The sequence below is a fragment of the Hyperoodon ampullatus genome, assembly GCF_949752795.1.
Source record: "Hyperoodon ampullatus genome assembly, chromosome: 6".
NCBI lineage: Eukaryota > Metazoa > Chordata > Mammalia > Artiodactyla > Ziphiidae > Hyperoodon > Hyperoodon ampullatus.
In genome coordinates, this window is record NC_136919.1 from 12,147,623 (window position 1) to 12,160,999 (window position 13,377).

General features: G+C 36.9%; 1 protein-coding gene across 3 annotated transcripts in view; it reads left to right on the plus strand.

Moving 5' to 3' along the window:
- Nucleotides 1-6,501: 6,501 nt before the first annotated feature.
- The window catches only part of STRBP (spermatid perinuclear RNA binding protein), a gene marked incomplete at its 3' end in the record, with an annotated part of 64,997 nt that continues 58,121 nt past the window's right edge, over nucleotides 6,502-13,377 (plus strand). For 2 of the 3 annotated variants that reach the window (XM_079706063.1, XM_079706064.1), the window contains exons 1-2: nucleotides 6,502-6,716; nucleotides 11,402-11,567. In XM_079706063.1, the coding sequence (XP_079562189.1) occupies nucleotides 6,535-6,716; nucleotides 11,402-11,567 (348 nt within the window). In that variant the 5' untranslated portion in view covers nucleotides 6,502-6,534. The remainder of the gene's footprint in view (nucleotides 6,717-11,401; nucleotides 11,568-13,377) is intronic. The other variant, XM_079706062.1, reaches the window with a different exon arrangement.

The following is a 13,377-nucleotide window of genomic DNA, read 5'->3' on the forward strand; positions in this document are numbered from 1 at the left end:
TCCATTGAATATTCTTGCCTCCTTTGTCATACATTAACTGACCATAAGTGCATGGGTTTATTTCTGGGCTGTCTACCCTGTTCCATTGATCTATGTGTCTGTTTTTGTGGCAGTACCATACTGTTTTGATTACTGTAGCTTTGTAGCACAGTCTGAAGCCAGGGAGCTTGATTCCTCCAGCTCTGTTCTTTCTCAAGATTGTTTTGGCTATTAGGGGTCTTTTGTGTTTCCATACAAATTAAAAAAATTTTTGTTCTAGTTATGTGGAAAATTCCATTGGTAATTTGATAGGAATTGTATTGAGTCTGTAGATTGCCTTGGGTAGTATGGCCATTTTAATAGTATTGATTCTTCCAATCCAAGAACATGGTATATCTTTCTGTTTGTGTCATCTTCAGTTTCTGTCATCAGTGTCTTGTAGTTCTCAGAGTACAGATCTTTTGCCTTCTTAGGTAGATTTATTCCTAGGTATTTTATTATTTTTGATGCGATGGTAAATGGGGTTGTTTCCTTAATTTCTCTTTTTGTTACTTCATTGTTAGTGTATAGAAATGCAACAGATTTCCGTATTAATTTTGTATCCTGCAACTTTACCAAATTCACTGATGAGCTCTAGTAGTTTTCCATGTATAGTATCATGTCGTCTGCACACAGTGATGGTTTTACTTCCTTTCCAGTTTGGATTCCTTTTATTTCTTTTTCTTCACTGATTGCTGTGGCTAGGACTTCCAAAACTATGTTGAATAAAAGCGGCGGGCTTCCCTGATGGCGCAGCGGTTGGGAGTCCGCCTGCTGATGCAGGGGACGTGGGTTCGTGCCCCAGTCCAGGAGGATCCCATGTGCCGCGGAGCGGCTGGGCCCGTGAGCCATGGCCGCTGGGCCTGCGCGTCTGGAGCCTGTGCTCCGCAGCGGGAGAGGCCACAGTGGTGAGAGGCCTGCGTCCCGCAAAAAAATTCTTAAAAATTTAAATAAATAAATAAATAAATAAAATAAAAGCGGCAAGAATGAGCCCAGAGCTTCTTGATGTATAGGTAGGGTGGTTACTCTCCATACTGATGACTGAAAAGTGCTATTGGTGATCCACAGTTTCTCCACTACATCAGCTTTTACTTAACATTCTTCCCTCTTTTTCTGCTTTCAGTCAACTTTCTTAATATGTTTGACTTATTGGTTTTACCTTTTTATAGTGAGCAGCTTGTGGACTTTGTTTTCAGTTCTCACCTGTGAGCAGTTCAGTTCAGTTCTCATCAGTGCAGCAGTCTTTGGCTGCAGGATTCACAGCTAAGTACTGAATGGTTGAATCTTCTAGAATGGAGTAGGGTTGGGAATGGGAAGTGCCAAAGACTCTAAATTGTATAGTGCAATCTTTATACAAAAGGTATAATTTTAGTGACAGGAGGATCTTTGAGATATCTCTTACCATGGGATCATGTTTTAGTTTGTTTCTTAACTTTGTTGTATAAAAGGACCCTATGAATTGCAGCATTATGTGTTCCCTCCTTACCTTGATTTGATATGTGTAGTAATCAAAGTAAGTTCTATCTATTAGTTGTTATATAATTTAAAAAAAATCAGTCTTCACTAGCTTATTTCAGGTGGATTTTGTAAGTCAGTGTCAGGGAAGTTGGTTATAAGATATGAATAGTGTTGCATGTAGGTCAGAACTGAGTATCATTTGACTATAAATGTGGGTCTGTTTTTTCATTTGTAGTATTGGGGAGAGTTAAATGTCACCTTTAACTTTCCTGGTCCCAAGAATTCAAAAAGGATTTTTTTCTTTAAGAGAGCAACTGATAGAAAATTATTGTAGATAAAAGTAAAAGGGGGTTTCATTATTTAAGGGAAAATTTAAAGGAAAGATATTGAGATGAAGAGGGAGCTCTTTCTTTGTGGGTGTTTACATATCCTGTGGTGTGTGTTACTCATGATAACCATGTAAGGCATATGTTCTATTTTAATGGTCTCTCTCTAGTTTTTTTGTTTTTTACCACTGGGCTTATATAAGGACTTCAGTGCTCAGAAAAGCTTATTTTTTACCTTATCTGGAATAAAATCTTATAAAGGTGGAACAAAGGGGTAATAGAATGGTGTTTAGGCCTCTGGGCAGAAATATACTGTGGGATTCTGGTGAGAGTCATCCATGGGTAATGAAATCAGGATTTAGTGAATATTCAGGAGTCTGGCATAACAGTGCATATAGGTTGAGAGGGAAGTAGGGTCTCTTAGAGGTTAGGGGAGCAGAGCCAAAAAAGCATTCTGAATTTTAGGGCTAAAATGACTAAAGATGAAACATGGTCCCAACATTTGCTGTAAATCTGATGGCAGCATCAAATGGAAAAGCTTCATGGTTACAATCAACAGTGTTATATTTTCAGGTGTCTTATCTACTTTTCAGATAGATCTGACTAATGCCAATTTCTGTTGAAAATCTCATGGTTAATTGCAACATTTTTGCCACCAGTAGTAGTATTACTTTTTCAGGTTGTACTTCTTTAATGAATCTGTGTCTGTTAACGTATTCATCTCATTGAGTGCAAGTCAGCCAGCTGCCACATTGTGGCTACCAGGAGGCTTATTTTTCTGGCGGTATCTTAGGCTCTTGGGCCCAGGCCTTCAAAGGATGTATTAGTTTTTGTTTAAAATGAAGTAATTTTCCTCTATAAAGATTGTTTCATTTTAGTCAATAACATGTTTATGGGTTCCGCACTCTGATATGAAACTAATTGTAAATAAGCATTTTTGAAACGTTGTTTTTCTTTTTCTCTTGCAGGTGTATTCTAGAGAACAAGTCTTCAAACACCTTTGCCATATTGACTCTGAGCTGTCAGGGGACTCAGGCTTATGAGGAGGTACTGTCACAGAAAACAGTGTCTAGTGAAGACGACAAGAAAGAGGGAAAAGGATCGGAAGAAGAAGCTAAAATACTGTAGAAAACCATGGTAGGTTATTATTTATGTTTCCTTAATTTAGTTACCAAAGATCTCAGTTGCTTAAAGTTGGAACCGTTAACAGTGAGGGCAAGTGAAAAACTGGTGGTAATTTTTTGCTCCAGTGTATCAGCTAAAGATGGCATTCTACTATTTAAGCAAAGCAAATGAGTTCAGATTTATTACGAGCCATTTAAACCACAAGATGGAGCCCCATGAGCCTGCAGGCTGTAAATTATTAAATACAAAGGAAGAAATGCTCATAAATAATATTTTCTAATAAAACTGGCATTAGCAAACTGATACAAATGGCTAAGGTGACCTTGAACTTGAAATTATGTAATTTTTCTCTAGCTTTCTACCTGAAACTCAGTTTTTTTCCCATGGAAATTAAAAATCCTGAACCAGTCCTTTAAGTAATGATATGAAGGGTTTGGAGTTTATAAAATGTGTGAGTATTTAACTCAAAAAGACACCTTTTTTCACATGCTTTTAATTTTAAAATAATAAGGTCAGGTGTTGAGTGTATTGGGGGCACTGAACTGAATATCATGGAAACCTTGCTTTTTGTGGAAAGTTAATACTTAAATTGAATTTGAGACGTTAGATGAGGTCATAACATCTGGTGCCTAACTTTTTAATTGGTAAAATGTGCTGAATATTTTTCTCCTCGTATTTTGGTTCTGGAGGATGCTGTGTGAATTTTTCCATAAGTGAGAAAAGGCTTAAAAAAGATGTTGTAAGTGAGGGAAAAAGCACAAAAATACTAATCATCAGTATGTTTGAAATATGTTGTTTAGCAAGTCTGATGGTATTTCTTTAAATGAGATTTGATTTTTAAAAAATTTGTTTTAGAGGTTATAACTTAGTTGACTTACTCTTTTTTTTCTTTTTTTTTTTTTAGTAAATTTATTTATTTATTTTTGGGTGTGTTGGGTCTTCGTTTCTGTGTGAGGGCTTTCTAGTTGCGGCGAGCAGGGGCCACTCTTCATCGCGGTGCGCGGGCTTCTCACTGTCGCGGCCTCTCTTGTTGCGGAGCAAGGCTCCAGACACGCAGGCTCAGTATTTGTGGCTCACAGGCCTAGATGCTCCTCGGCATGTGGGATCTTCCCAGACCAGGGCTCAAACCCATGTCCTCTGCATTGGCAAGCAGATTCTCAACCACTGCGCCACCAGGGAAGCCCAGTTGACTTACTCTTTAAAGAAGGAATTCTACTAATATTTTAGTTCTGGATGGTGGGGAAAAATGTTAACTTGGGATTTTCTCTGTCATTTACGTTTATGGTGAGATGTGAAAAATGACACTGTAACTTGTGTTTCTTCCCATATGAATTATTTGCCTTTTCAGCTTATTTATCTACTATAGTCTTGATATTCTTAGAACTTAAAGAAATGCTTTATATGTATTACTTGTCATAGTTGATGAAAACTCCTTTCCTAGTTTATTCATTTTAAATGTAGCTTTAGATGTCTGGTGTAGAAATTTTGTGTTTACGTAGTTTAATTGGTCAGTAGGTGTTTTCCAGTTTCTCCTGTTCCTTTGCCTTAGATCTCAGGTTTGAAAGAGAACTTTCTGTTTCTGCATAGTTCTTCCAATTAATTTTTTAATACTTAAAATCAATATGGAGTTTATTTGGGTAAATAAGGTAGCTTTATTTTTTGGGGGTGGTAATACCATTCATTCAGTTCTTTCATCACTGTTTCATGATGCTTGTCCTATCACATCCAGTAGATTCTTGGATTTAACATTGGCAGTCTTATGTTTTTTGTGAGAGAAAGGCCAAAGGTTTGTGTTGGGTAGCAGTATGTAATTTTCCTAAGGTGTGGCCAGTGTGCAGGACTGAGTAACTTAATTTAGTAACTTAGTAACTCATCATAAAACTAAATGACAGAGAAAATCTCAAGTTAACATTTTTCCCCCACCATCCAGAACTAAAATATTAGTGGAATTTTTTTTTTAAAGAGCAAGTTAACTATCAATAAGTTATAATCCCTAGAACAACCTAGCATCTCCAATTTGTTACATGGCTCTTTTGTTTTCTTGTTAACTTATTTTGGGATATATAAGTAAATCTCATGAAGTGGTTAAAAAGTTTTTTTCTTTGTAGCAGAAGACTTCTCCAGTTGGAAAACTGGTCATGGACTTTGAGAGCAAGAAAGAAATCTAGACGGAGATGGCTTTTATCGAGAAAAAAAGAAAGCTTCATGATTGATTTTAGTAACTTTTATTATGTAATAATTGAGGGTTTCAAAGGATTACTTACCTTTTTAGTTATAGCTTGCTTCATTTTGTAGGTGACAATGATACTGTAGTATTAATTTACTAGTGTCCAAATTAATCTGATTTTAAAACACTGACATTCAAACAAAAACAAAAGAGACAAGACTGATAAAGCGTTGCAAATATATTATTTTGCAGTAAAGACTTTAAAACAAAATATTTACTGTCTGCTAGCATACATAATTTCATGTAAGTTAGAGCACTGTAGCCACCCTTTAAGTCAAATACTTTTGGCTTTATGGAAACTCACCAAGTTTTCCTTGTTCATTTTGCCCTGTACTGGTACAAGTGTCTTTATGGTATTTGTAAATTTGGAAATATTCAAAGGTTTTTGGATGTGTGACTCATGAGTGTGAAGGATCTACTCTATTAAATTTTCATGAAATTCATTCTGTTTCTAGGCTGTAATCTGTTCCACTGATTTTTGGGCCAGCATGTCATTTTAATTATTGCTTTTAACATTTTTGATATTTTATTTTAGCATAATAGTACCACCCATCCACCTTTGTAGAATAGTTCTTGATACACTTATGACTTCCCTCCCCCCACCCAAAATGAGCTTTAAAATTATTTTTGTTGAGTATTAAAGTAAATCTATCTTGAGGGGATTTTGATTGAGAATGTGAATACATTTGTAAATTAGTTTGGAAAATTAATTCTTTTGCAATATTTATTTTCCCCATTCTGGAATTTGGAATATCTCCTACTAATCTATTTAAAAAATTAAAGCTTCCCACCAAAGTTTGAATGCCAAATAATAAATAATATTCTAATGCGGTCCATAGTTTTACTATCTTGTTCACATATAACTTTGTATTTTGTGTTATTACTATATTACAAAATCTCAATTTTTCTAGATGCAGAAGTGTCCAGGAGTTTAGAAAGGAGTGACTGGGTATCATGAGTCACCCATATGCATTTCTAGATACTCTGTCGAAGCAGGAAGTATCTTGTTTCTTGCAGATGATGTGTGATATGGATGACCTTTTTTGACATGGTATTGAAAACACATAGATTGAGCTAAAATGTGGCATATACATAATACTGAATGTAACTTGGGTGAACTCTTCCAAAATATGAATGAAAGATCTCTAATTTTCTGGTGTGGAGTTTGGCAGCATGGGGTTTTACTTCCTTTCTTCAGCAGTTTTTCATTGTCTCAGTGTTAACTGTTTCACAACAGTTTGACAATTAATGCTATGACTTGACTTAAATATATTTGTAAGTCATCCTTTTCAGGTAACATTTCTTTTATTGAAGTAATAGTTTCCTTTCATTTTCTGACAGAGATCTATTAGATCTTTTGCCAATGATGATCGCCATGTTATGGTGAAACATTCAACAATTTATCCATCTCCGGAGGAACTTGAAGCTGTTCAGAATATGGTGTCTACTGTTGAGTGTGCTCTTAAACATGTCTCGGATTGGCTGGATGAAACAAATAAAGGCACAAAAGCAGAGGGTGAGACAGAAGTGAAGAAGGATGAGGCTGTAGACTCCTATTCCAAGTGAGTGTGACCTGACATTTGTAGTGCTGTCCTGTAATGCCCAGGGTCCCGTCTCACTGGGTTACATTTGCTATTTGGTGTTCTTTGGGTTCTCCCATTTATATGACTGTAAACAGGGAAGTAAATGTGGAATTTTTCTGAGTTAAATTTGCAGGGAAAGCAAGAAAGGAATAATGATTGGACCAGAAAAAGAAGATAGACCTGTTCAGGATGCCTTTTGAGGGAGCAAGCACCAAGCCCTTTTAAAAAAACTTCTCTTTTTTGGAGGTTATGCTATGTCATCTTTTTCATGTGTTGGTTCAGCCTCCTAAATTCAGAAATAAATAGTAGTGTTTTTGGTCTCTGGGAAAATCACAGAATGTCATTTTTGTCAGGTATTTAAAAATCCTGGTGTAGAAAGAGAGAGTGCAGGAGAATATACTCTAAAGGTTTTTATGACTGTATCTGCCTTGTTGATTTCCAGGATCCAGTACAGTATCTTGCATATAGTAAATGCTCATTGGGTATTTGTGGAATGAATGAAGGCCTAATGGGAGCCAGATCCTTCAACAGTTATAGCACAGTATTCCCAGTGCTGCAACAACAGTAGGAGATTAATGAGATGAAGCTGAATGATAACTAGGAAACTTTTTACCTTGCTAAGCTTAGAGTTATTGTTTTGAGCAATGTCACTATGATTGGAATAATTGTATGGTTTACTTCGAAAAATGTAGCTTGTTTGACTCTATTGTATTAATAGGATTAAGAACATTACTTTGGCTGCAACTGGTAAATTGAGGATAGAAGTTACAGAATTTTTTCTCAGGCTTTCAATTTTAAATCTGTGATAAGTAGATAATAGTGGGAAAGTAGTAATAAACTGATATCTTTAACCAAATGATAGTGTAACCTTTCCATCTTCAGATGAAAGAAAATCAGTATCAGTGTTTAGCTGAAGAATGTATTTTCTTGACTTTGTTAGCTTTTTACAGGTAATATATACATTGTATCTGGTCAGGGACTTGTCAGCTAGAAGTTTCTTGGCAGTAATTCACTTTTTCTTGCATATGATGGCTTTAAAAAAGATACTGTCAAATTTGGGGGTTCATGGTAATTAGTAGTATCATCCAGTAATCTAGTCCAGTCCCAGTGCAAGTTAAATCCCAGTCCCTGTGCAAGTTAAATAGTCATGCATTCCTTATTTATTGATTGACTGATTGGCCACGCTGTATGATTTTCGTGGTCTTAGTTCATGGACCAGGGATTGAACTCTGGCCATGGCAGTGAACATGCTGAGTCCTAACCACTGGACTGCCAGGGAGTTACCACATTACATATTTAAATTGCACGTTGGAATGTGTTTATACCCTTTTAAAAACTTTTTTTTTATTGTGGTAAAATACATATAACATAAAATTTGCTATTTTTACTATTTCTAAGTGGAGTTTTATTTTTCAGTGAAGTTCAGGCCTTCTAAATACATCTTCTGTTTGCTGTCAAGGCTGAGCAGACCTTTGGAAAGTGCTCCAGTAGACTTTTGCTTAACTGGATCAGGTCACTGAGTTTTCAAGGTTTTTAAAAGATAACATACTCCGTGCTTTGTTGGGATCTTTGAATAGAGTGCTCTGTGCACGCTATTGATTGTCTCTGTGAAGTGTTTCCAGTTTGTGAAACATTCCGGGGTTGAGCACTTGTGTATGGTTCTTTCCATGTGGTAGAACTAAAGGAGTGCAGAACGATTGTGTCCTTATTTTATATAAAACATAAGCAGGAACGGCGTCCAAGAACAGAGGTGTGTTCTGGTCGTAGATACGTGTTATGCTCCTGAAGTATGCTAAGCACTACAGAGGGCATAGAGATGGGGAAGGCTAGCTTATATTTACTAAGCACCTTCTACTGCCAGAGACTGTTAGGCAGCTTTTACCTGTGTGCTGTTATTTTACCTCTTTACAAGCTGACTCATAAGTCAAATAAATTGAATAAGTTCACACTATTTGTATTTTACGAATATTAGCTTAATTTTAATTAGTTCCCTGTATCTGGGTCACTTACGTTATAATACGCCATATTCAAATTCATTATTAAAATTCAGAGCTGAATTAGGACTTAGTTTCTCTGCTCAGTCATGCTGTCTTGTACATGGTAAGACCAAGTATATCATAATTATGATATAGAATTTAATAAGCAAGCTAATAATGGCTAGTTAAGAATATCTACCATTTATTGAGTGCCAGTTACTGTACCAGATTACTTTCCCATTATTTTACAACAAACCTGCTAGTCTCTATTATTGTTATCCCCCTTCTCCACCCCCATTTTACTTAAGAGATTTCCACTGCTTATGAAAAAACAGGAACTCAGAAGCATTAACAAACTTTAACTTGCTTAAGGTCAGTGAATGAGTGTGTGTGGTGGAGTCAGGATTCACATTCAAGTCTGTCGGACTCCCGATCCAGTTTTCTTAGCATCTTTACTTCACGTATCCGTGACAAAAATGTGAAAATACAGAGCAGGGAGAGACTATATGCTGGTTCGGGGGATTAGAAAAAACTTTATGAAGGAGGTAGCGTTTGCAGTAGGTCCAGAGGGTGAGTAGGGTTTTGTCAGGCAGTGGAAGTGGAAGAAGAAATAAATCTCAGCAAAGATCTAGGTGTGTGAAAGTATGGGGACTGTTTAAGGAATATTGAGCTATTAATATATGCCAGGCTCTGGGCTAAGTTCATTACTTACACTAATTAAATGACATTCTCAGTACCACTCTGAGGAAGGTATTATTTCTTTTTTACAAATGAGAAGGCAGGCTCAAAAGAGTCAAATAATTTGCAATTTGTCCAATGTCACACAGTAAGTGGCAGAGCTGGGATTCGAAGCAGGAAGTCATGCTGTCTCCTCAATTGCCTCCCAATATGCTCATGTCTAAGTGTTCAGTGGGATACCAGGAAAATAACAGGCAAAGTTCCATCCATGTGGTGCTTTTGGAAGACTGTTCTGGTTGCAACATACTGTATACATACAGTAGCTGAGATAGATGGTAGGGGTTAGTATTATTAAGGCCAGTGGAGAGGAAGTTATTGAGGTGGTCTAGGTGAGAGGTAGTAAGAGCCTGAAAAGAAGCTAGTTTGAAGGCAGGGGTTCGAGGGTGATTACAGAGGGGGAATTTAAAAACTGTTACTAGATTTGGGAGAATGAGAAGATGAAAGAACAGGGATATAGAAGAAAAAAGAATCAAAGATGAGACTCTATTCTTAATATCAAATAATTCCATACTTGGTTCACTTCCTTCAAAATGCTTTTTCTTTCTTTCTATACTTGTACCACCCTTATAGTTTTTCATTGGTTTAACGTGTACTGAATCTCTAAGGAGTGTCAGGCACTGAACTGTGGCTGGGTTATTTATAACTTGCTGTCTTGTTTCCACTGCCACAATTTACTTCTCTCCCTTCTCCTTTCTCTAGTTCATTCCCCACTCTGCTAACTTGGGCCCAACGCTGCTGATTCTTTGCCTCCAGCTAGAATGACCTTTTTTTGTATTTAACCAAATCAGGACTCTGCTGAAGTCACACTTGCAGGTTGCCTTGCTTGACCTCTCTAATTTTGACCTCTCTCTTTTCTGAAATTGGGAAGCAGCTGTAATTATATAAAGAACTTGAGTGTTATGGTCAGACCAACTTGAGTTTGAATCTCGGCTTTGCCGTTTTACTCTCTCTGTGAACTTGAGCAATTAATCACTTTTTCTGAGATTCGCATTCCTTGTCTTTCAAATGCAGGGCTCTCTTTGTAAGGTTTAATGAGATCTGTGGCACTCAGTTTATTCTCAGATGTCACCTTTCTCTTCCCTTTTAAGCAGGTTTTAAACAGCTTTTGTACTTAATCTGCAGTGTGAGCCTCAGGAGCAGGAGAGTTTGGAGCTCCTTTAGTATGTTTTCCAAACTCAAACAGTTGCTTGCTTGTTGAATGACCGCTCAGTTTAGTTACATTTTCACTTGTGATTGAGGGAAATGAACCAATAAGAAACTTTTGGTATTAAAATCAAGGGTAGATGTTAACAGTATTCTTACGCACCATTCATGACTTGATGTTCTTTGAATGTTTGTTCTTTTAGCTACCACTGGATATGGAATGCCTGTGTTGGCAGATCATCTTTGGGTTCCTCAGCTCTTTACTTTTATCACGTTATTCTGCTTTCCCCAGAAACTTTTATGGATTCCTAGAATGCTACAGCTAGAAGGGATGAGCTAAGGCTTATCTAGCGGATAGCCATTTTACAGTTACATATACTAAGCCAGCAGGCACCATTAGGAGTAGAGTTCAGGTCTTTTAATTTCCACCCTGATGCTCTTTCTTTGTATACCACGGTGTTCATGTTTCTCACAGTTCTTTAATTACTTAATTAAAAGACAGAAGAAGGAAATTAGAAAAATTGAAAAGATACTTAAGGGGGGGATACAGTATATTTGGATTTTCCTAAGCAATATAGATTTAATAAAGTATTGAAAGATCTATAGTCTGAAATATTCTCCCTATTGGTTCTTTGTGGTAGATAGTTTATGAGCCTTAAATCTGAGACGTACTTCTGTGGAATTTTGGATATTTGGATTTATGTTCTCCCTTATCAATTCATATGGATAGCCAGAAAGCCAAGTGATGATGAAGTTATAGTTTGGGAAACAGGTTGTGAAAGTAATCATTCAGACTTTTATTTTTAGGGATCAAGGTGGTCGGACATTATGTGGTGTAATGAGGATTGGCCTGGTTGCAAAAGGCTTGCTGATTAAAGATGATATGGACTTGGAGCTGGTTTTAATGTGCAAAGACAAACCCACAGAGACCCTGTTAAATACAGTCAAAGATAATCTTCCTATTCAGATTCAGGTGAGTACAGTTTAATTGTACCTCTAGGAAAATTTGTAAAAAGGTAAAAATAGGTAGTGACCTTGATAAATTTAATAAGAAATTGGTAATAGTAAAGGGTAGGTACAGACAAAAGGAATACTGCTACTCTGGGTCAGTGACTCATCCATCACATCTAAGGCAAACTTCTGGTGATTAGTATTCAGGATATATTTACCAAATGGCTCTTAAAGTACAGTCTTAAATTTTTCAGATATGTCTTGCTGACAGTCTTCATGTTTTCCAGACTAGGCCTCTCAGCATTATAAAACTCTTAGAAAGGTTGGTATAATGCAGAAAAGAATTGAAAGATCAAAAAGAGCCTAGACAACTGGAGACTTCCATAGATGATAATTTTTTAAATTGAAGACTGTTAATTTAACTTCACTCACTCATTCTGTTAATGGAAAGTCGCTATTAATTCCTTGTTTCCAAACCTTTTTCACATTGGGATGCATTTAGAAAATTTTAATGTTGGCATGCTTCCTGGAGGATGCTACTGGAGGCTGAGGGCTCCTCAGGGCTGAAGTCAACTGGTTCGTCTGGGGCTGTGGTCACCTTAGGACCTGCTCTGCCAGCCTGCTCCAAGGGCTAGTTGCATCACTAACTGGGAAGCAATGATCACCTTTCAATTTCAGATGTGTTATCTGTGGTATAATTAGATTATAGCTTTTTGATGATTTCATGTCAGTTAGTCCTTACATCCATGTCACATAAATAGATACCAGTATACAAGGTCAAACTGTTGAGTTGTTGAATGCTCTCTTTTTTTGTTGTTGGTTTCCTGTATTTGTATTTCTTCTAAAGAGACTTTTTCCCCCCAAGTAATATGAACTCTAAATTTGTTTTTATTAGCTTTGTTACTGGATCATTTTCTTTCATATTCACCAACTGATCTTCAAAACCATCTTCCTGATTTTTTAATCTACCGTTCCTGACACTCAAATTTGTGTTACTTGTTGACACATACTCCTGTATTAATTTCTGGAGCACTGTTTTTGTTTTTGTTTTTTTTTTTGCGGTACGCAGGCCTCTCACTGTTGTGGCCTCTCCCGTTGCAGAGCACAGGCTCCGGATGCACAGGCTTAGCGGCCACGGCTCATGGGCTTAGCCGCTCCGTGGCATGCGGGATCTTCCTGGACCGGGGCACGAACCCGCATCCCCTGCATCGGCAGGTAGACTCTCAACCACTGCGCCACCAGGGAAGCCCTGGAGCACTGTTTTATTTTATCATTTTTAGATCTTAAGGTTTTCTAAGTGACTGAACAAACATTTGGCTTTTCCATTTTCAATTCTGATTGAAGAAAGGTTTCTGTTCTTTCAAGGGTTAAGTTCATTTCTTTTAAAAAATTATTTTAAATCCTTATGTGATCATTTGGGGAGGGAGAGTGGTAAGCAACATGGAGCACAATAAAGCTTTAAGAAATGGAAAGCTCAGTAACGGGTTTCTGAATAACTATACTTTTTGTTATCAGAATGTTAACAAAATTCATCTTTTTTCCATTATTTTTTATATTGTTTTAAAATTTAATCTTTATTTCTGCTTTTATTGTAGTGAACATTGTTACTCTTAGATCTGTGCTAAAGCAGTGATCAAAGGGTTGGACATAGAGGCTTTTCCAACCATCTCACCCCCTTTTTTGTTCCCCTTAGTGAGTCCTGTTTATGAGAGTGGTCATATTTTCAGGTATGTCAGGATGGAAAAAGGGTTGAGAACCATTGCACTAAGAAACTGAAGTTCTTATCCTGACGATCTGTCATATTTCTTGAGTATTGAAGATAGAGGAGATTG